General features: G+C 34.4%; 1 protein-coding gene across 1 annotated transcript in view; it reads left to right on the forward strand.

Moving 5' to 3' along the window:
- Positions 1–24,697, forward strand: part of LOC136027648 (dynein axonemal heavy chain 3-like) — a gene marked incomplete at its 5' end in the record, with an annotated part of 137,231 nt that overhangs the window by 46,612 nt on the left and 65,922 nt on the right. Inside the window, 5 exon segments of the mRNA XM_065705075.1 lie at positions 1,649–1,800; positions 8,799–11,579; positions 17,740–17,931; positions 19,262–19,455; positions 22,773–22,980. Of these exon segments, the coding sequence (XP_065561147.1) occupies positions 1,649–1,800; positions 8,799–11,579; positions 17,740–17,931; positions 19,262–19,455; positions 22,773–22,980 (3,527 nt within the window).

Below are 24,697 nucleotides of genomic sequence, written 5' to 3' on the forward strand. Positions count from 1 at the left end.
ATCTGTCTCACTTTATTTTGAGCTCCTCATTCAATTCCTCAAGCATGGCTGATCTATCCTACCTCTTATGAAATTTTAGTTTTGGGGCACATTCATACCGACGTCCTACCTCTCGCCTACAGTTTTAAAATTGCTTGATTAATTAAAATTTGACTTGCTTACCTTACTAATTAATTCAACATAAGAAAAAAAGTGTGCTAAAGCACGGCGCTGTATCATCTGTCTCACTTTATTTTAAGCTCCTCATTCAGTTCCTCAAGCATGGCTGATCTCTCCTACCTCTTATGAAGTTTTAGTTTTGGGGCACTATCATACAGACGTCCTACCTCTCGCCTACAGTTTTGAAATTGCTTGATTAATTAAAATTTGACTTGCTTACCTTACTAATTAATTCAACATAAGAAAAAAAGTGTGCTAAAGCACGCCGCTGTATCATCTGTCTCACTTTATTTTAAGCTCCTCATTCAGTTCCTCAAGCATGGCTGATCTATCCTACCTCTTATGAAATTTTAGTTTTGGGGCACTATCATACCGACGTCCTACCTCTCGCCTACAGTTTTAATATTGCTCGATTAATTAAAATTTGACTTGCTTACCTTACTAATTAATTCAACATAAGAAAAGAAGTGTGCTAAAGCTCGCCGCTGTATCATCTGTCTCACTTTATTTTAAGCTCCTCATTCAGTTCCTCAAGCATGGCTGATCTCTCCTACCTCTTATGAAGTTTTAGTTTTGGGGCACTATCATACAGACGTCCTACCTCTCGCCTACAGTTTCAAAATTGCTTGATTAATTAAAATTTGACTTGCTTACCTTACTAATTAATTCAACATAAGAAAAAAAGTGTGCTAAAGCACGCCGCTGTATTATCTGTCTCACTTTATTTTAAGCTCCTCATTCAGTTCCTCAAGCATGGCTGATCTCTCCTACCTCTTATGAAGTTTTAGTTTTGGGGCACTATCATACCGACGTCCTACCTATCGTCCAAAGTTTTAATATTGCTTGATTAATTAAAATTTGACTTGCTTAGCTTACTAATTAATTCAACACAAGAAAAAAAAGTGTGCTAAAGCACGCCACTGTATCATCTGTCTCACTTTATTTTAAGCTCCTCATTCAGTTCCTCAAGCATGGCTGATCTCTCCTACCTCTTATGAAGTTTTAGTTTTGGGGCACTATCATACCGACGTCCTACCTCTCGCCTACAGTTTTAATATTGCTTGATTAATTAAAATTTAACTTGCTTACCTTACTAATTAATTCAACATAAGAAAAAAAGTGTGCTAAAGCACGCCGCTATATCATCTGTCTCAATTTATTTTAAGCTCCTCATTCAGTTCCTCATGCATGGCTGATCTCTCCTACCTCTTATGAAGTTTTAGTTTTGGGGCACTATCATACCGACATCCTACCTCTCGCCTACAGTTGTAATATTGCTTCAATAATTAAAATTTAACTTACTTACCTTACTAATTAATTCAACATAAGAAAAAAAAGTGTGCTAAAGCACGCAGCTGTATCATCTGTCTCACTTTATTTTAAGCTCTTGGAATAAAAAGCTCATAAGCAGGGGGCATAATGTGTCTTGAGACTCAAAAGCAGCACTTGAGCCAAATTTCACTAAGTAATACGATTTTATGAATTTCAGGTCTGCTAACATCCTGCTTAAGAGTCCCTTGTCACTCAGCAGCACAGAATTGGCTAATACTTGATTGCTCGCTGAACTCTCCTTTTCACTCACTTGATACATTGTTTGACAGCTCCAGAAAATATTCATTATGCTCTGGAGAAGTTATTCAGGTAGCTCCTATCATTAGGAGCACTCTTTATATTTTTTCTGTTTATTTACTAGCTGTCTGCTTTCTTTTGAATAATCTTTCCAAGCCCAGTTTTAAATTTTTCTTGGCTTCTTGAAAACTCAGGTCCTTCCCTCTAAATACTACCAAACAGTGTTGGGAAATACTTAAGTAAAAGTACTTAAGTAATTACTTAAGTAAAAAATCTGAGTACTTGTACTCTACTTAAGTAAAAAATTTCTAAAGTACTTAATACTTATACTTAAGTAAAAAATTGAAGTACTTAAGGGTATTTAAGTACTCAAGTACTTTCTTGATGAGAAAATTTATACCAGCATGACGCAGGGCGATGCAACGAATTGAACTGCCTATATATTAGTGGATGAATGTACTTTAGTCTTTGAGAACAGTGGCTCCTGGCACGAAATTTCAAAAAAGGACGCTATTATGGCGGAACTACGGTATATATTGAACGGTCAGTTTTTTGTGATAAATTTGATAAACAGTAAGAACAAAAGGAAATCAACTAGCAAAGAGGCTAGTGAACTTGTAGGCTCACTTGCGGGGTCGTCTGAATCTGAAGATAATGAAGATAATAATGGCCCTGATTATAGCTCACCTTCTAAAAAATTCAGGGGAGGTTTCTTTGCTGCAAAACCATTGAAACTGACACAGTCAAAAGTGAATTCTTTGGCACTGGACTACACTGTGGACGAGATGCGACCCCTGTACACTGTTGAGAAGCCATCATTCAAAAATCTGATAACAGGTCTTGCACTTTATGCAAAGGTCTAGGAAGAAAAGCTTTAGCTGTGCAAATTGAAGCTAAGTTTTTGAAGTATAGAAAGATATAGTTCGTGATTTTTAGCTCACAGACTACATGTCGCTGACAACACACATTTGGTCTGCCAATAACAAAAGCTACTTGGGAATGACTGCATACTCGCTCACCGAGGATTGAAATGGAAATTTTATGCCCTTGCTTGTTGCTGGTTCAAGGGCTCATTCAATTATGACAGAATTGCTGAACAACTGAATGGCGTATTTGCCAGGTACATAATTTAGGGAATATCCTATGGTTTCCGATGAATATGTTCAAGACAGTAATGAAGAAAATGAAGATGAAGCAGGCCAGTATGGCGCATTCTCTTTTGCAAACGTTGGAGATATGCTCGATTCTCTTGACGACCCCTAGTATTTCCAACTTCCTCGACATTTCATGTGTGTCAGTCACACACTTAACATGCTTGGATCCACCGATGCTGATAAAGCCCTCTGTGATATTCCATATAAGAGGCAGTACCACGCCGCTTTTGTGAAGTGTATTGCTCCCTAGGATAGCGTAAAAAAGAGTTCAAAAGTTGCTGATACTGTGAAAGAGGTATATGACTAAAAGCTTATAAGACCTGTGGTAACCAGGTGGCACTCGAAGCTTGAAAGTGTCAAACGTTTGATGGTTTATCACAAAATTGGAAAGCTTGCTAACGTATGGGATGCTTTGCAAAAAGCAAAGCTAACTTCTCGTGATGTTGAAATTCTTGAAGAATACATGAAAATTATGAAGCCAGTAGCAGTGGCATTGGACATTTTTCAGGGGGAGGAAAATGCTACTTCGGTGCTATCTATCCTACAATCAAATAATTTGAAAGGAAGCTCAAAAATCTGAAAGATTTGGCGAAAGTAAGCCAGCCTTTGGTAAATGCTCTACTTGTGGGTCTGTCATGCTAGAGACTATGTTATTCACACGGCAAGCCATCCTTTCTTCAAATTGAAGTGGTTTCCTGATAACCAGAAGGATGTAGCAGTTGAACTCTTGGTAGACGAAGCGGAAAAGGTTGGAGATTTCAGAAGTACTTACGAGGCTGATAAAGGTAGCTTTTTATCTGGAGATGAATACTTTGATCTTAGTGATGAAGAAACTACTCATTGTAATTCTGGCAACGGTGGCCGTGAAACCAATTCTGTGAAGGTTTTGTCATATTTGAATGAAAGGTGAAAGAAACTCTTTGTGCTCAAAGTGTACCCAAGGGTATCATTCCTTCGTCTGCACCTGCACAACGACTTTTTTCGGTAGGTGATGGAATTTTTACTCCAAAAAGAAGCATGCTCGGAATTGGTATGTATGAAAAGCTTCTGCTGTTGAAAGAAGCAAGAAAGAAATTAAAAGTTATAATGAAGCTGTAATGAATGTTCTTTATAATTTTTTTTCTTTTTATATCTTAATTGAAGAATTGGAACTTATATCTTATTTTTATAAAATTCAACTAAAATCGAAATACTTGAGTACTTAAGTACTGAAGTACTTTTTCAAAAGTACTTATTACTTAAGTATATTTTTAGAGAAGTACTTAATACTTGTACTTAAGTAAAAAATTTTCTAAGTACTTGGTACTTGTACTTAAGTAAAAAAAAGAAGTACTGGGCACAATACTGCTACCAAATGCTGCTTTAAGAAATCAGTCGCATAATCCAATTATTCAGGGTTATTAGGGTTCAATACACTTAAGCCAGAGACAATCCAGATTTTTGAAAAGAGTTCGAGGATTGGCATTGGAATACCTGCGACCCCTGCCAAGATTGCACTAATTCATTTTTTCGCTTATTATCTTTATATCTTTTCGTTTTCTTGTTGCCTGGTTTTTTTATTTTTATACTTATCATTTTTATTGTTATACTTATCAGGTAATTTTATGATTACACTTATCATTTTCACGTACTTATTATTGCTATCATTGTTATACTTCTATCAATGTATTTTATTGCCATTTTTATCTTCATTTTTATAACTTATTATATTATGAATACTTATTACTTAGTTTACTATTATTACATTTCGCTTAAGTTGCACTTATTTGTGTCTTTGATCATTCGTCATGATTAAAAGACTGAACTGTTTAAACCTGTGTGGTTAAAAGTATCACCCCCTTCATTTTACGGCCTTGAGATGAACACGTTCTTTTCCTTTATACTTCTAGAATCATACAATTTTTATGTTTGATTTTGACTATTTGTAAGTCCAATTTTCTTTCAGTCCTCATGACGATGTATGAGTGACTAAAATGTATTTTGACAGTGATTCAAACTTGAAAAAGAGAAAGAAAAAATTGATTTGCCGAAGATCAGCGGCGGTTTTAGGGGGATGACAAAGAGGGTACTTGCCCCGAGCGCAGAAATTTTAGAGGTGAAAAATTTCAAATAAATAATCTAATGGTTATAATCATATTGTACTTTTCGAAATTTTATTTTTATTGAAATAAAATAGAGAACGCAGTCAATAAATGAAAATAATAACAAAATTATTAATTAGTTAATAAAATTAATTAAAAAAACTGATTATATAATAATAGTTAGAATAATTAAATGAAATACTTAAATTAAAAATAATGAAAATCTAAATCATTAATTAATTAATAAATTGAAAACGAATTGTGTTAATAAATAATTTTCAACTTGATTGAAAATTTTCTGGGAGATAGGGAGTGGGGGTACTAATAAAAATTTTTCTCCTGACGTAAGAGAAGCCAGTACCTCCACTGCCGAGGATAAACCAGTTTTGAGGTATTTTCCAAGAAGTTTTGAAATGCTGATCAACATCAATTTCATTCAAATTCCGACTCAAAAATTGAACTTTTCATCTCAAGGCAAGTCAATGAGGCAAGTCAAAAACGAGGATATTCACAGCAAAAACGAAGAAAACCATTTTCCAGGAACAAAAAATCGTACTAAAAATAGTATATTATTATATAGTATAGTATATTAGAATAGTATATTCTAGTATGATAAACCAGCAATTGACAACGAGTCAGCATGTTCAAATAATCCATTTTGTATATGCGAGTCTTGTATCTGTCGATTCGAGTCTCTTACCAGTATCAACTGCTATTAATTTTCTTTTTTTTAATACTTCTTTGTTCCATGACAGAATTCAATATATATCTGAATTGCTACACTTGTACGGAGAAGTTTCAACCTTAATTTTCACCTTTCGTCAGCGGCCAAAGAAGGTCTATTTTTGTATATACGAGTCTTTTATCTGTTGGTTCGAGTTTCGTACTTGTATAAAATGCTATTAATTGTCCTTTTATATGTGCAACTTTGTTCCAGGACAGGATTCCATATGTCTGAATTGTTGTACTTGTACGGAGAAGCTGATAGTCGCTTTCACCCTTAAGTTTCACCCTTAAGTCGGTGGGCCAAAGAGGCACTACTGACAAGTGATTATCCAGGACAACAAATTAAGAAATTTTCACTCATACTTTCGACCATTTACTTTCTTCAAACACGAGCGCCACCTACCGCCTGTATAGAACTTCCACACCTGAGCGATCGTGTGACTTATTTCGAAGTTTTATTTAGAATTTTCGCAGACCACAAAATGTTTTGGCAATTTTCTTTTTGTGTCAAAAACAAAAATATATCCACCTTAACATATTGAGGTGTATTTAGCCTACCCGCACCAAAAAAGGATTATAATGTAATTCCGTGTATAAAGTTTCTCTTTGTAGCAAACAAATGCACGAGCAAAGATTTGAAATTGTGAAGAGAAATTGTGATATTGTTTATTTTTGTGGACAAGCAAACCCAAATCCCTGAATTCCATGTTAGAGAGTAATCTACGGATTGTATTTTTTGCCATCATGGATGCTTTATAGGACACAACCACACAGTGTTCTTTGTAGATAAATCGTCAACACTTGATATAATATCTAAACTCCACCCGCTGTAGAGCCTTTGAACTCCATACTTCTCCTAGCCTTTTTCAACATTTGGGGAATAAAATTTGAAATTTCAGTTGAATTCACTGACTCTTTTAATATGGTTGTCCTTTAATTCTTCTAATGATGATACTTTGTGCAGACTCTATGTTCTTTGTTTTTATCCGAGGCAGCTGGCTAAGGTTGACTTATTGAATTGAAATCGAATAGTTGTGAGAAAGCCAAGACAGATAGTCCAATTGAGTGAGAGGCAATTCTAGCATTAATCCCCCCACCTTAAGAGGATTGTATAAAATGATATTAGTTCATTTGTTAATAGATATGTCTATCTATTATCCGTCCATGCGTCACTCCTAGGACAGTAGAACTAAGGTAGATAGTCATGGAGCTAAGTCAGAGACAACTTCATTATCAAAACCCTTAAGAAACTGGGAGGATGCAATCGAATCTCATACAAGTCTTCAAGAGGCATAGTTTCAAAAAATTATAACTGTGCTCATTAGCCGCAGTAAACTTCATTACTGTTTCACAACTTCATTGGCAGCTGGCTAAGGTGACCACAAGGGCACAGACCACTTCATCATCAAAACCTTTCAGAAACTGAGAGGATGCAATCGAATCTCATACAAGTCTTCAAGAGGCATAGTTTCAAAAAATTATAACTGTGCTCATTAGCCGCAGTAAACTTCATTACTGTTTCACAACTTCATTGGCAGCTGGCTAAGGTGACCACAAGGGCACAGACCACTTCATCATCAAAACCTTTCAGAAACTGAGAGGATGCAATCGAATCTCATACAAGTCTTCAAGAGGCATAGTTTCAAAAAATTATAACTGTGCTCATTAGCCGCAGTAAACTTCATTACTGTTTCACAACTTCATTGGCAGCTGGCTAAGGTGACCACAAGGGCACAGACCACTTCATCATCAAAACCTTTCAGAAACTGAGAGGATGCAATCGAATCTCATACAAGTCTTCAAGAGGCATAGTTTCAAAAAATTATAACTGTGCTCATTAGCCGCAGTAAACTTCATTACTGTTTCACAACTTCATTGGCAGCTGGCTAAGGTGACCACAAGGGCACAGACCACTTCATCATCAAAACCTTTCAGAAACTGAGAGGATGCAATCGAATCTCATACAAGTCTTCAAGAGGCATAGTTTCAAAAAATTATAACTGTGCTCATTAGCCGCAGTAAACTTCATTATTGTTTCACAACTTCATTGGCAGCTGGCTAAGGTGACCAAAAGGGCACAGACCACTTCATCATCAAAACCTTTCAGAAACTGAGAGGATGCAATCGAATCTCATACAAGTCTTCAAGAGGCAAAGTTTCAAAAAATTATAACTGTGCTCATTAGCCGCAGTAAACTTCATTACTGTTTCACAACTTCATTGGCAGCTGGCTAAGGTGACCACAAGGGCACAGACCACTTCATCATCAAAACCTTTCAGAAACTGAGAGGATGCAATCGAATCTCATACAAGTCTTCAAGAGGCATAGTTTCAAAAAATTATAACTGTGCTTATTAGCCGCAGTCAGCTTTATTGATGTTTTGCAGAAACGGGAGGATAGCGTAATCAGTCAGCTATATGCACCAAATTATATTCATATCATAATTTTAGCAGTCAGTTTTATTTTGCCTAGGAGGTAAATCAGGTTAAAGTTTAAATCCATGCTATACATCTACGTACAATGAATTGAAAAAGAAAAAAAAAGTACAATTATGATCATACACTTAACCTTCATAGACTATAACATATTCTGTACAAAATACACCATTACATTTTTGTGATAATAATTATTTCCAAAATTCTATCACCAGCTTTTGAGTTCAATTCGGTCTTTAAGTCAAATAAGGAAACAAAATAAGAAAATGGAGATGATAATAACCAACAAACATATATGATTCACTGCCCTGCTGTGTCTATTACTTAAGTGGCTTGGAATCTTCTTTCGGCTTATTCTTGTTTAGAAACAGTGTATAACACCATGTTTATCTAACGAAGTAAGTTCACAGTACCATTTTTCAAGGACACTTTTTGCAAATCTTTTTTTCAATTTTAAAAGGCTAATGTACAGTTAAATGCTGCAGGGTATTTATGAAGTGTTGCTGCCACTCACCAGTAGGAGCTTTTTATTTATTTTTCATTATATGTTGATATTTTCTTTTTTTTGACGGTGACAGTATTTTAACTCTGGTTAGCCCTATTACCCTTGACTGTACATAACTTCAAAATTAGAAGGTTTTATAAGTTCCTAATAAAGTTTTGTTTACTTTTAGGCTGAAAGTGGTGTCAAAATTTTTATCGAAACAACTGGACTTGATGGAGCACCAACTGGAACAACATCTAGACTACAACATATGAAAATACCCTCTGATATGATCAGCATTAATTGTTTGTGCTGCAGTTTTATACACAGCTTAGTCTCCAAATTCCAGCCAAAAGAAATGCTTAACTTTTGTTTTTCAAGTGAAGGTTCTGACTCAAATGGTGCTAGCGGGAAAGACAGTAAGAAAAAGGAAAGTCGATTTAAAAGAGAACTAGCTATAGTTGCTAAATCTCATTCAAGCTCAGACTCGGATTCCATTGAAAACCGTAGACCAAGACAAGGAATGCTGCTTAAACAAATTTACGAAACTAGAGAAATATTCAAATATATTTTACAGCCCTTACTAGCTTTTACTGTAAACAATAATCTAATACATTTAGATTTGCCAGAATTATTATTAGCACAAAATTTTTTGGCTTTATTTGAAAATTATCTGCTCCTAAAATCTAATGATGAAGTTGTTACTGACACATGGATCCATTCTTCCTTTTTATTTTCTGCAATATACACTATTGGTATACATTTCAAGGAAACTGACGTATTTACTAAAAAAGTAAAAGAACTTCTAAGATTATCACCTGTAAATTTTGCTGTTAATTTGCACGAAGATGGATCCCTTTTCGATTGGACAATAGATAAAAATTTAGAAGGAAAGTGGATTTCTTGGATATCTATTTCACCTTTTCAAACTATATTTGATGATCATGTGATAAACACTATAGTACGCATACCATCTTTTTGTCGTTTGAAGTTCTTCTTTAATAAATGTGTTGCCAGTAGCAGACCTCTGCTAGTATTTGGAACTTCTAATTCGGGCAAATCAACAGCAATCCGATATTTCCTCTCACAGCTGAACTCAGATTCTTATAAATCAGCTGTCATACAGCTTACAAGTGCTACAACTTTTGATTTTCTAAGGAGAGAAATAATCTCGTATCTTGAGAGAAGAAGAAAAGGAACTTACGGTCCACCACTAGGAAAACGGTTCATTTTTTTCCTAGAGGACTTGCAAAGCATTTACCCACCGTCGGAAGGTCATAAAATGATGTTAGAGATGCTGAGAATGTGGTTGGAGTGTGGGATGATCTTTGAGAATTGTGACGGTGAAGTGGTTGAGCTTGTTGACATTAACTTAATAGTCTCACTGAAGCTTCCAAATACAATAGATTCGCGAATATTGCGCTTCTTCGATTTTACATATATGGAAAATATAGAAGATAAAAACTTGTCATTAATTTGCTCTTCCGTGTTGCTAAACAAATGGAATTCTGTAAGTGAACGGAAGTGTTTGTCAGGTATTTATTCTAGAATCATATACGCAGTTTATATGTACTTCCAAAGCCAGTCTTTGAAATATCCTTTTAGTCCAAATGATATCAAGCGGCTGCTGCAATCAGTCATCTCCAAAGATAGTCTGGCATTAACATCAACATGTAATTTGGATGATCTCAGGCAATTGTACCGACTTTTACTTCATGAAATACAAAAAACTTTTCTTCTTAGATTACCAGTGAGTGATGCTTATCTATCAGTAATCCTTAGTATTTTTCATCAAGAAACAGAAATTGAGCCTAGTACAGTCTTTGAAGGAGCACATCCTCCTGCAGATGCAAACAAACTTTTTAAAAGACTTTTATTTTCAGTGAAGAGCATTGAAAAGGGATATAAAGAAATTGAAAGCTATGAAGAATACGCAGTAAGGATTGAGCAATGTCTTGAAGAGGCTAGAATAAAGCTGACAGTTTCTGAAGCATTGGTAGCTCAAGCTTCTAATGTTATTAGAACCTTGATTCACCAGGAAGGTCATATGATAATAATCGGACAGCCAAACAGTGGAAAAAGAACTTCTGTACGAGTTGCTGCCTGCTTACTAAGAATGAATTTGTTTGAAATTAAAAAAGGAACAGCAGTGTCTGAAAGTGAATGGCAGTCAACGCTTAAGCTGCTTTTAAGACTTGCTGGAGCGAGAGGAGAGAAAACCTGCTTTTTGATTAACGAAAAATATTTATTTGACCCAATGGTCTGCACAAGTCACATAATAATGCTAATGATCTATGGTGAGATTCCTCTTCTATTCTCTCAAGAAGAAAAAATGGAGCTTCTTGAGCTTCATCAAAACCAAAGATCTCAGAAAGAAGAAAAAGAAGATTCTACTTATGTTTTAAACAATTCTTTTACGAAGCACGTGAAAATGAATCTTCATATTGTAATTACATGTTCAGAATCAGGATGGATCTGTTCGAATGGAATTAAATTATTTCCACAGCTATTGCCAAGAACTAGTGTGTACCTTTGGCAGCCCTGGAAAGATTCATCTTTAGTGTTTACTGCAAGTCGACTCATAGAGGAGCTAGAGCCAACTTTATCCACCATGTGGTCACCTGATATTAAAAACAATATAGTTATAGCTATTCTTAGAATTTTCAGAAATTCAGAAATCCGGACTGGTGGCAATGGTCTTAAAAATAAAATCAATCCTTCTTTGGGGACATTCCTTGACTTCATATCTACATTTATAAGAATTTTAAAAGAGAAAAGAAATCACTTAGAAGCTGAAAAAGAGAGATACTTTCTCGGGCTTGAGCTTCTTAATACTGCTTCTTCACAGGTTGAAATTCAGCAGAAAGAAATGAAAACTCTGCAGCCTGTTCTCATGAAAAGCTCTGCTGAGACTGAGGTATTCATGGTTAAATTGGAGCAAGAAGCAATATCAGTAGAGGCTGAAAGAGAGGTAAGTTAGTTTAATATTTAATCGTATTCGGATGCTTTGATAAAGTCTTTCGAAAGTACATTTTTTGGGTCTTAGGTGTCTCCCCTACCCTTGAAAAACCCGATGGCCTCTTAACTAATAGCCGGTGCGTAACTACGCGATACTCATAACCATTAATTGTATTGAATGCAATTGATTTTTCGTTAGTTGTATTTGACTACATACATATTTCGAGGTGCTTCCGCTAGTGTAGCCTTTGAGACTGGCAGACAGAATAGATAAGCATCCAATAGTTTCCAGTTTTTTTTTTTAAACAACAGACAAAATATCACATTGGCAGTTTAATGTGGTATTATCTGTTCTTTAAGCTAAAAGGGCACTAGATTTAAAATTTTATTTTAAAGAGCACTCTTTCATTAATCTAGAACTACTGGTTCGTTGCGATCAGCGCTGTAAAATAAACAAACACGCTTATGAGACCATCTTTGTCATGGAAAATGAAAAATTATGCTTTTTAGACAGAAGATACAAGGGTCTCGCACATGCTGAACTTCATCGTGTAATTTTTGTCAATATTGTACCCCATTTTGAGAGTGTCTACTCCATTTTTTCTTGACTACATAATTTTTTGTATGCTAATTGATGTTGTTATGAAAATTAAAATTGATGAGATCTGCAAATTTCCAGTCAGCATAACTAGTAGCATAGTCCCAATTCTACTGATGCATATAAAGTAACCCAAACTTCATTTTTTTTTTCTATTTCTTGGTTTCTTGGTTTCTTTTTTTAAGAGTATCTCTTGTTAGTACGAAATCTTTGAGTCAGGATCCTCCTAAATAACTGAGAGGCTGTGACCGCCCCCCCTTCTTTCAGCTCATATTTTAAAGGTTCAAGTTTGATATCTTATAGTAAGGCTTCAAGTATCCCTGAACGATAATAGTCCTTGAACAGGTGCATAACGTGGAGTATTTCTCAGGGTGTAGGGAATCCAAAACAAAGTTTTGAGATAAGAATTTTCACGGTTTTTAAGGAGATTTTCTGTGAATTTTTTTCTTTTCTTAGAGGATGACCCCCTTCCCCCTTCATCATTGTATATATAAATAAAAATATAATTGTTTATGTCATACTTAAAATAGTCTGCAATAAGAAATAGCAGTCGTCGCATGGCACCCAGCCTACAGGTCAATCCAAAAATATTTTTTAGGCGGAAGGAAGATTGGGGGAAAATCCTACAAACAATCCTACCATCTAAAAAGTTAGCTGAAATTTACAAGAGTCAGGCCAAAAGTTTTGCACGTTTTGAGGCCTCAGGCTTAAAGAAACATCAACTTTCGTCCTCTAGAGGTGGTTTTAATGGAGACAGAGGGGGTACTTGCCCCGGGCGCAAAAATTTTGGGGATAAATTTTCAAATAAATAGTCTAACGGCTATAATTATTTTATAATTTCTTAGATGTTAGTTTTGTTAAAATAAAGTAGAGGGCGCAGTTGATAGAAGGTATAAACAAATTGAATCCGGAATTTTCATTTTTACCATATATTCATTACCATTCCTAACGAGATAATTAATAATTTGGTAGAGGCTAAAGTAAGAAAAGTCAGATTTAAATAAGTGGATATCTTTGTTAATAAGTGCAAGTTTTGTTAAAATCGAACCTGAAAATTCTTGAGAGACAGGGGAGGGGGTGCTAATCAAGATTTTCCCCAGGCACAAGAGAGGCCAGAACCGTCACTGTCCTCCACCCAAGCAGCTGATGCAAAACTATACACTTTTAGTTGAAAAAATAGTTTTTTTTTTAATTTAATTTCTGATCGTTTTTCAAATAATGCTAGAAGATCCACCTTTTCTCTCCCTAGACCACATAATTCTTACGAAACCTCAAATGAATGAATTCGGTTAAAATAAGCTTAGAAAAATAAGTGTTTTTATTAAGCATTTATTTTGTATGAACTACAGGTATATTTGTGATTGAATTTACCACCGCGCTGTGTTACGACCTCTGAAACTCATGAGCTTTAAGAGGCACAATCTCTTTTGCTATTTATAAAGACCGCTAGAACTTTCAACTTCCTTTTGAATGAGTCTCTCTCGAAGCCTATTGCTACATTGACGCTTTATTGAAAATTAAATATAAAAAACAAGTTTTTTAGCTGCAAGTAAGGAGCGACATTAAAACTTGAAAAGAACAGACCTCAACGCCCCGCTCTTTAGGCTAAAATTTGACTCTTTCTCACAACTCTACTTTTTAAAATAACAAAAAACTTTAGCATTAAGAGCAAGGCGTTGAGGATGGGACAAACCCTTTCATATAAGGAATAATTTCTATATAAGGAATAAGTTTTAATGTTGCTCCTTACTTGCACTTAAAAAAGCTTGTTTTTCTTATTTAATTTCTGAACATTTTTGAATTAATCCATGTTCTGATTTTGGCTCACCGCATATGAATAATTAAAACGATATTTGCATAATAATTTTGTGTTTGCTCTATGGCTTTCTCATAGTTTTGACTGGGAGATTTTGATAAAAAAAAGGGTGGGGGAGGAGACCTTGTTGCCTTCCAATTTTCGGTTACTTAAAAAGGCAACTATAACTTTTTTTTTTTTTTTACGAACGCTTCTATTAGTAATAAATATACGTAACTTACGAATTAACTTACGTAACAAACTTCTATATTTGTATATTTTTATACATATATGAGGGGGTTCAGCCCCCTCATCAATACCTCGCTCTTTACACTAAATCTTGGATTTTGTCCCAATTCTTTAAGAATGACCCCTGAATCATAAAGGCCGTAGAATAAATAGTTGAAATTACTAAAAATACTTCAGCGTAAAGAGCGACGTATTGTGGAGGAGAAGCACCCCCTTAAATACGTAATAGTTTCTGTCCATTTTATTTTTTAATGCTGCTCCTTACTTCTAACTGAAAAGACTTTTTTCAATTTATTTTCTCCTTTTTGTTAAATTATGCTAGAAAATCCTGCGCCCCCTTCATGGAAATTCTCTTCCCTCATGATAAATCCCTCTATATAAAGATCCTCCCAAGTAATCCCCGACCCCCCCCCTTAACGTGAAAACTTCCCCCTGAAAACTTTTGTACACCTCCCAATAAGCATTACTCTGTGTAAACAATGGTCAAAGTTTGTAAATTGCAGTCCTTCCCCCGGGGACTGAGGGGGGTTAAGTCATCCTGAAAGACATAATTATAGGTTTTTCGACTATGCTGAACAAAATGGCTATCTTGAAATTTTGATCCGGTCACTTTAGGAAAAAATGAGCGTAGGAGGGGGTCTAGGTACCCTCTAATTTTTTTGGCCACTTAAAAAGGGAACTAGAACTTAAATTTTAGTTAGAATGAGCCCTCTCGCGACATTCTAGGACCATTGGGTCGATACCATCACCCCTGGGAAAAAAAACAAATAAATACCCATCTGCGATCTGTCTTCTGGCAAAAAATACAAAATTCCACATTTTTGTAGATAGGAGCTTGAAACTTCTACAGTAGGGTTTTCTGATATGCTGAATCTGATGGTGTGATTTTCGTTAAAATTCTATGACTTTTAGGGGGAGGCTTCCTCCTATTTTCTAAAAAGGGCAAATTTTCTTAGGCACGTAACTATTGAGGGGTAAGACTAAACTTGAAGAAACTTATATATTTAAAATCAGCATAAAAAAGCAATTCTTATGATGTAACTATTAGTATTCAAATTCCATTTTTTAGAGTTTGGGTTACTATTGAGCCGGGTCGCTCCTTACTACAGTTCGTTATCTCGAACTGTTTGAACAGTCTTAGAAAGAACAATTGATATTAAACTGAATATTTGATATATAATGATATTAATTGCTGAAAGCTCTTTAGTTTGACGTTTTATTTCACTGGGATCTGTATTTTTATTTTCAGTGTTGTAATAACTACAAAAGAAAATATTTGTAATATTCTTGGAAAAAACTAATAAAATTAAACTGAATTTTTGATATTTAATGAAATTAATTGCTGAAAACTCAGAAGATCAAGATGTTATTTCGCTGTAATTTTTTTCCAATGTTGTAAGTACAAAGAAAATATTAGGAATATGATTCGTTTTCAGTAAACTGCAAATGACGCAGCAGGCTTTAGACTTCTACAGTTAGGGAGGGGGCAGCAGCGAAACGCCTGTTTATAGTATTCTATTGTTCGTCCTAAGCTTGATTTGTATGTTAAATTTAAGTTTTACTCGTTTAAGATTTATTTATTCATTTATATTAGGACCTGTTGTGTATTTGTTTGCTATGATTGTTAATTTAATTTATATTCGTTTTGAGTTTCATTCATGCTTCAATAGTAAAATTTGGTCGTTTTGATTTTGAATTATTATAGGAATTTATTTCTGCTGACCGTTAGTTTGATATAAACTTTACTTTTCTTTGAAAAATTTCTTTTTAGAAAAGTTTTTTTTAATTAATCTCTACAAAAGGACAAATAATATTAGAGGTTAGTGCCAAAACTTGAATGTGCCGAGGGGAGAGTGGATCTAGAGTGAAATCTTAGGGGGGCCCAATATGACAAAGGTGCCAATACTTTACCAAATTGACAAATTTACTCTAAAAAAGAGTTACATCCAGAAAAAACAGGGAAAGAGGGTGCCAGAAAAAACCTTGGGGGGCCCAGGTCCCCCCGACCCCTGGGTTTGCCGGTGTGTCGAGAATTAGCCTGACTAAGAAGATGGGCGCAGGGGATAAGGCTAAAGTGTCACAAGTACTCCCATAAGAGTGGGACAAATTACCAAAAACATTTAATGACTAATTTTAAAACTTATTTGCTATTTAAAGCATTTGAAAAGCTTTTTACACACTGTTATTTAATTACATTTTAAATAATGTAATACAAAGTGTACACAGAACTATGTATTTAATTTGTAGACAGTTCATAAGTAACATGAAAAATATGGTCTTGTCCTATAAATGTAACATATAATATTCATTATCAATTCAAGTTACCATATCTATTACATAAGCCTTCCTGACTAACAAAGTTTTTCTTTTTAAATTAAATGTTCGAGCATATCACCAATACCTTCTCTCTCTCTCTCTCTCACACTCTCTCTCTCTTTTCTCTTTTAATCACTTTCTTCATTTATTTCTCTGTCAAAGTAGTAATATTTTTATTAGTTTTGTTCGCGTAGTTTTAAGAAGTTTTTTTTTTCAGAGATATCAAGCAATAAAGTACCAACGGCAATGAAAATGAAATTTGATTCTTTGAATTCATTAAGCGAAAACTTGCACAAATGAATGTATGTTCAAAATTAGAATAATTCAGCAATTCAATGTCTTCTGAAAAAGACATCCAAATGAAGTTGTCTACTTTTTGTGGCAACAGGATCGGGGGTGAAAATCAGCATATATATATATATATATATATATATATATATATATATATATATATATATATATATATATATATATATATATATATATATATATATATATATATATATATATATATATATATATATATATATATATATATATATATATATATATATATATATATATATATATATTCTTTCTTGTACTGTGCTGAAGACGGCTCTTGGACATAGGGCCGAAATATCCTCTGTATTGATTTCCACTGTCTTGAAAAGATTTTCCCTATCGTTTCTACTTTGTGTTTGGTTGTTTTGGAAAGACAGTGTGTTCTTCGTCGCTATTTTCGCTATTTAATACTGTAATAATAACTTCTTTGAAAAAAACAAAAGAAAAATCTTTAAAAGTTGTGGTTCTCAGGCATAAATTGACCTAAGATGAGCCAAAGAGGCATAATATGTTTTATTTTGATGTCATTGGTACTTTAACATGAAAAAATAAAAGCCCATCCAATATCTTTGCTAAGTTTTCATGCCATTGATTGATGAAAAAAATGATTATACGAAATAGTAAGCTAATTGAGCTAAAAAATGTTAATTTGATTTCAATTCATTAAGTTACAGCAAGGAAAGTCCCGGTTAATAGGGAATAAATACCAAGCTGTAGAATTAGTTCTTAGGGTAGTGATTAAAAGCACAAAGTAAGATATACAAAAGATCAAAAGTGAAAAGTACGCTATGTGCATTCATTTAAATTCAACTTGTAAGTAATCATAGAGAGTTGCAATTGCACCCTGAATACCCTTCCATGATCCCTAGTTTTAATTTGAGTTTTTACTAGGTAGTTGCAGCTGACGGAGCCCAAGCGAATGAAGCTGCTGCTCTTGCTCAGGCAATAAAGGACGAAAGTGAAGCTGATCTCGCTGACGCGATACCCGCTCTTGAAGCGGCAATTGCAGCCCTCGACACTCTTAGACCCCCAGATATAACTGAAATAAAGTCGTTAAAGAATCCTCCAAGTATCGTCCGCCTAGTAAGTTTTTTTTCTAATTTTATCGGGTTACCCTCGTATTGAAGCCTCTGAATCTAAAGCCTCTGCTTGACTGCAAAGCCTCTTACTGCTGGAGCTAAGGGATTCAGGGCTTAAGGAAGAAGAACCTCAAGCAATTTATTTTGATGTGATGTCTTTCATTTAAATAAAGAATTGTTTTAGAGTTTCTCATAGGAGCCGTTTGTGGGAGAATTTGATAAGAAAAAGTTTATTGAAGTTAGAATAAGAGCTATTAGAGTAAGTATAAGAATATTTAGAAAAAGAATAATTGGAATAACAATAAGTATACTAATTAGAATAAGTTAGAACTAAAACAAAATCTGTCGAAGCTAATCAACTGACGACTAAATAACAAGGCTTCATTTGGGTATGTCATACAAATAATTGTACCTGATTTGTTGCTCTAAAAGGTACAGAGATCTTCAACGTCTGTTAATATTTTTTACTTAAAGTTTTAAAACACATCCAAGTAGGTTAGGTGAGAGCTTAAACGAATAATGGGGCATATGTGTGCCTATTTCTGTTGCTGAGATTAGCAGGTTTTCAGGCATGTACGCGTAATTTTCGCTCCCTGATATTTTTTTCACATTAAAATATACATTGAATTCGTTGATCGTTCAAAAGGTGCCAAGAAATTCGGGAAAATTCAGGACTAGAGGGGGACTGACACCCTTTTCCCTGCTTATGTGCATGCAAGCTACAGTAGTTGTTTTTTTTATTAAGGAGATGGTGCTTGAATAAAACCGCTCTTAAATGATTTGATACCAGCAGTCCCAAAATTGGGCGGAGGTGCCAAACTCAACTTCATAAGCACCCGGTTAGTAAAAGAATGATAGTGATAGTAACTGATAATGATATAACAACGATATAACATGATAATGATAAGTATAATAGTAACCTATTCTTCTTTTCCATTTGGCAAGGCATAATTCTATATTGATATTGATGGGTTGAAATAATTTGTGAAATAATTTTTGGTATATTTAGGTGTTTTATCAATTGTTGTGATTACCTTTCGTTCTTCATGAAAGATCCCTAAAAAAATGTAAATGTGATCAGTTTTGTGCAAACAAAAATCTATTTGCTAAGCTACTCTCGAAGGAAGGATCAGTAGTGCACTCTATGTTCGTTTATTATATAATACATGTATATATATATATATACATATATATATATATATATATATATATATATATATATATATATATATATATATATATATATATATATATATATATATATATATATATATATATATATATATATATATATATATATATATAAGTTTAATTATATGTATATATAATTGCAGGTAATGGAGGCTGTTTGCATCATGTTGAATGTAAAGCCTGTGCGTATTCCTGATGACTCCGGTTTTGGGAGAGTGTATGAAGACTACTGGCCTTCATCTTTAAAACTTGTTGGCGACATGAGATTCATGGAAAGACTTCAAGAATATGATAGAGACAGAGTGGATCCTGAAATAATGAACGTCATCAGGGAGAGGTATCTAATATATGCATTTATGCATTTAATTCGTTATTTTCTGAGAAGGTTAATTATTTCAAATTGACAAAGTTCTTTATATACCTCTCACGATGTCCCATTAATGAGACATCGATAAAGTGCCAATCCGTCTTGGTCCTAACAATCATCTTATCCGTCTCTTTTGCTAAATTGTTATTTCTTTTTTTTTGTATTTTGTGTTATTTGTAGTTCTTTGTTTTTTCTCCTTGTACTCAACTTTTTCCCTTTTGTAAATAGGTAAGTAATAAATTACTGTTATTATTATTATGTAACTCTTAAGGTGCGGTTTTTGCAGATAGCAACTTTGGAGTTCTCAAACGTATTAAATGTAATTGAATAATTTTCAACAAAACCGTACTACTTTAGAAGTTGTGTAAGCCCTTTTTGTAAAATTATGCAGATTTTTATGGAAGAAAAAAAAAATCAACTGATTGTAAGGAGCAACATTGAAACTTAAAATGACAGAAATTATTACGTGTATGAGGAGGATTGTCTCCTCCTAAATACCTCGTTCTGCACGCTAAAGTTTTTAATACTTTAAAAAAAGCTTCTTTTTGTTCTAATTAAGTAACCCTTCTGTTTCAGGAGTCTTTCATAAGGAACTGGGACAATAAGTCAAACTTTATCGTAGAGAGTAAGGTATTGGGGAGTGAAGAACCCCTGTCATATACATAATAATCTCTGTTCGTTTTAAGTTTCAATAGTGCTCCTTAATTTCAGTTGAAAAACATATTCTTTTTTATTTAATTTCTGATCGGTCTTAGATGATAACCCACCTCCCCCCTCCAAAGAAAAATACCCCCACGGAAAGGTCTTCTAGATAATTCAGTCCTGGTGAAAACTTACCCCAGACAATTACCCTTAACATCTCCACACGTAAAATTGAGTCGGCAAAGAGAAAGTAAGACAAACAAAAAGAATTTCGTGCAGGAATTCTTGAGGATTCCCCCCAGTGTAAAATTTTTCTTAAAAGATCACCCTTCCGAGAACCTTCCTCCTCAATGGAAATTCTCCCAGTATAAAATTCACCCCTCTCCGCTCGAAAAACGTATGCATACTTTCAAATAACAAATATCATGCGTAAACAATGGGCAGCTTTCATAACTTAAAGACCTTTTCCCAGGGGGTGTGGTGGGTCATGTTATTTCCAGAGGCCTAGTTGTTAGACTTTTGGAGTGTGCAGAACAAAATGGCTATCTCAAAATTTTGATCTAACTATTTGGGGAAGAAAGGGTTGTGGAAGCGGGGCTAAAATCCCTCCAATCTTTTTGGTCACTTAAAAAGGGACTTTTAGGGACATTAGGACTTTCAATTTTTGTCTGAATGAACACTCTTTTGATATTATGCGACTATTGGTTCAATAAAACCACCCCTGGGAAAAAAAAAAACAAACAAACACGCATCCGTGATCTTTCTTATCGCAAAAAATACAAAAATTCGACGTTTCTTTAGATGTGACCTTGAAACTTCTACCGTAGGGTTCCCTGATACACTGAATCTGATGTGATTTTCATTGAGATTCATTGAATCTTGGGAGGTGTTTCTCACCTTTTCTTATAATCAGGCAAATATCCAGGGTCGTAACCTTTGACAGGTAAAACTGAAACTTAATGAATATTAGACAATTTGAATCAGCATGATGAGGCAATTTTTCTGTATGTCTTTTGAAATTAAAATTTCATTTTTTAGAATTTCGATTACTATTAAGCCATGTCACTGCTTACTTACATTTTGTTACCATGAAATATTGGATAAGTTAAAATCCAAACTTAATTTTTTAGAATTTTAGCTTCTATTGAAAAGGTTCGCTCTTTAATTACAGTTTTTACTACGAAATGTTCGATAAAGGGTTCTTTTAAACACAAGAGAGGCTCATCCCCCCTCTTTTCAAACCCCAAGTTTTAAATCTATATAAAAATTCTTCTATCATCCATAAAGTACAGTCATACCTCACAAATTACATGCCTTAAAATTTTTCCCATTGGGAAGGGGGATAGTTCTTGAATATCAAGAAAGAATTTTAGGGTCGTCGTTTTTGTCGTTTTCAAGGGGATTTCTTCAAAAAGTTTTTTTAGGGGATGCCCACCTCCCTCCATCCTCTACTAGCAGGTATGCATATGAATTAATCTTTATTGCTACACTTACGGAGCTCTCATCCTGTGGCACCCATTCTACAGGTCCAGTCAAAAATATTCCTCTAAGTAAGAGAGATTAAGTCGACCGATTACGATTTTATCTTTATTTAGTAAAATTAATGAAAAAGCTATTTATAAGTGATTGCATGATTTTTTTGATTTGAAGAAAATATTGTATGACGGCCAGTTCGGTTTCAGAAGTAAACATTCCACTAGTCATGCAGTACACCATCTTTTGAATTTTGTTGCTAAAGCTCTTGAAAATAATCTGGTTCCTTTATTTGTTTTTGTAGATTTCCGTAAGGCTTTTGACACTTTTGGATTTAATACTCTTCTTAGTAGACTAAGTGGGCTTGGGTTAGGCAGTAATTGTGAAAAGTGGTTGTCATCGTACTTGCATGGCCGCACTACCAAAGTTGCTTTAACAGCTATATTAAGCAGAGAGTTCGGTATTAAGTTTGACTCTTTGTCACAATTCTGCTTTAAAACAATTAAAAGCTTTAGCGTAAAGAGCGAGGGATTGCGGAGGGGACAACCCATTTCATATACGGAGTAATTTCTGTTCACTAAATCCAGAGCACCAATCCACTCGGCTAGGGTGCTTGTCCATTGGTTTCATTTTATTATAATTTACTGGATGTATTACATATTTAAGTTAAAAATTATAGTCACAATAACCTGAAGAATAAACTAGTACAATAAGAATTAAGTTTGAATAGAATGATGGGCCGCAAGAATCCTATTTTATTTTGTAATCGTTCGAGCTCCCTGCTTTTACTCCTGTCCCAGATTATCGTTTTATTCGGCAGGCTGTCCATTTCGTTCTTTATATCTCGTGTCAGGCAAACTGAAAAATATGAAAAGATCAAATAAACCAAACGAAAAAAAGTGAAATTTTATAGGAAAATCTTGCAGCTAGGGGGAGGAAGTGCTTCATTAGAATGATAGGGCCACAAAATAATAACATAAATTAGACAACAAAGCGCGAATAATGAGTAGATTATTATCCAAAAAAAGAAGTTCCTAATATCAGTATGGACCTAAATGCAATACAAAAGAGGTTTGAATCAACTAGCTTTGTAGAAATAGATTTTAATTTACGTAGTCCAATCTTCTCTTTTGTTCTCTATGATAAATGGAATTTCTAACATGCGTGTTTAGATACTTAACAAATCCTGAGTTCGATCCGGAAGTAGTGGCACAGGTGTCAGTTGCATGCGAGGGTCTCTGTCGGTGGATTCAAGGCATAGAAGTTTATGACAGAGTTATTCACATAGTTGGACCAAAGAAAGCCAATCTGAGGGAAAGCGAAAAGGAACTGGCGAGACAAATGGAAATCTTGAGCAAGAAGCACAAGCAGCTGACCAAAGTGAGTGTTGATCTTTTTTTTTTCTATCAGCTTTTATTTCTTCAAACAGGATTTGTACATTTTCAAACATTCCCAGTAATGTATCTTTCATGAGGCGACTGTGATCTAATTTTATTGTGCGTAGAGCTACCTAAATTAGCCAAAGCTCAGGCCACTAAGGCACATTACCTCTATACAAAAAAAAATATATATAAAGGCACACCAGTAGCTAATGGCACCAAAATATCGGGTGTGATTTTTCGAGATAAGGCTGGCCTGTCTTTATCCACCCTTTGTAGAAGAGCCTTCCTCGACAGTGTCAAGGTACCTATCGATGTTTTATCGCATCCTAAGAACCCGACCCGCCTGCTTCATGTTAACAACACTCGTTCCTCCAAAGAAAGAGGAGTTTTACTTGGCCCACCACTCACCAGCCATTAGCAGCAGATGACATTTGATCGTCAGAGCCGGAGCAAGCAAGAGAAAACAATGTTGTTTCTTGTAATTTATTGGCAATTGAATTTAATTTCATGACCCCCCCCCATCAAGTAGCTCATGATTTTTTTTTATCTGTGCATACTTTAGCTTATGAACATTTTATAGATATATAATTATTCTAAAGGAGAAATCTGTGGACGTGAATCAAGAGGAAATTTTACCGCGCTTCAGATTAAGAATATTAAAGAAAAAAATAGACCGGAAATTTTTCCTTTAACAGCAAAGAGTAGTTGTCTGATCCTCAACTCAACTTGATGTGTTCACCAGGTTTGTTACTTATTAACGTTTATAGTTTTTTTTCTCCGCATTTTTGGAAGGCCTTTTCTAATTAGGATATTGTTTAGTGGGAAGAGTAATATGCATGTCTTCAGTAAATGCTTTCAAACACAAGGACTTGGACTCAAGTAAACATAAAATGAGAAGTTGCAAAAGTATTCGGGCTATCATTTGTTTAATAGGCTATTTATTGTTTACTCTAATGTATATTCTAGCAACTACAGTCAATTTTGACATAGGTCGAACCCGCATTTCACATATTATAGCACCAAATCCCCGAACATAGCTGCCATTCAATATTTTTCTTTATCAATATTTAAGATATTTCGTTTTTGTTTTACATTTATTCTTTACGTGTTCAGTATCGCCGGCAGCCGACTTAATAAGGCTTTGATTCAATATTGAAATATTGAAATATTGTATATGCATTGAAAATAAATATTGTATTAAATAATATATGAAATATTGATTCGAATGACTTCCTTCTAAAACACTGGTTAAACAATCTATTTGTTTTCTATGAAAATCTCAAATGAAATAAAAGTTCGAACGCAAATATCATACGTTAAATACTGTCAAGTTTTGCATTGACAAAATAACGAATGACATTACTGTTCAAAAATATAACCAAGATTTACTTATAGCAATTAATCAATGAAAATTTCAGCTGTTTTGGTCACAGAAGGCTGTATTTCGAGTGCCAACTCGTGACCTAAAAATTGTCTAGATAATGGCTCATGTTATATGTTTCTTATTCTGGTGCCGATATATTGTTTATGCTTCAACTCAGCTAGACTGAACTGTTTTAGCAGTTAAACCCCTAACTTATGCTTTATCTTGTTCAGTTTTGATCGGTATTCTGGAAGTTGAATTAACAACTTCTAACAACAATAAAGCTCTTTTTTGGCGAAAATAAGGTTACTGTTGCATTTATGTACTTCGAAGATTTATTTAGCTCTTGTGC

The sequence above is a fragment of the Artemia franciscana genome, chromosome 5, assembly GCF_032884065.1.
Source record: "Artemia franciscana chromosome 5, ASM3288406v1, whole genome shotgun sequence".
Classification (NCBI taxonomy): Eukaryota; Metazoa; Arthropoda; class Branchiopoda; order Anostraca; family Artemiidae; genus Artemia; species Artemia franciscana.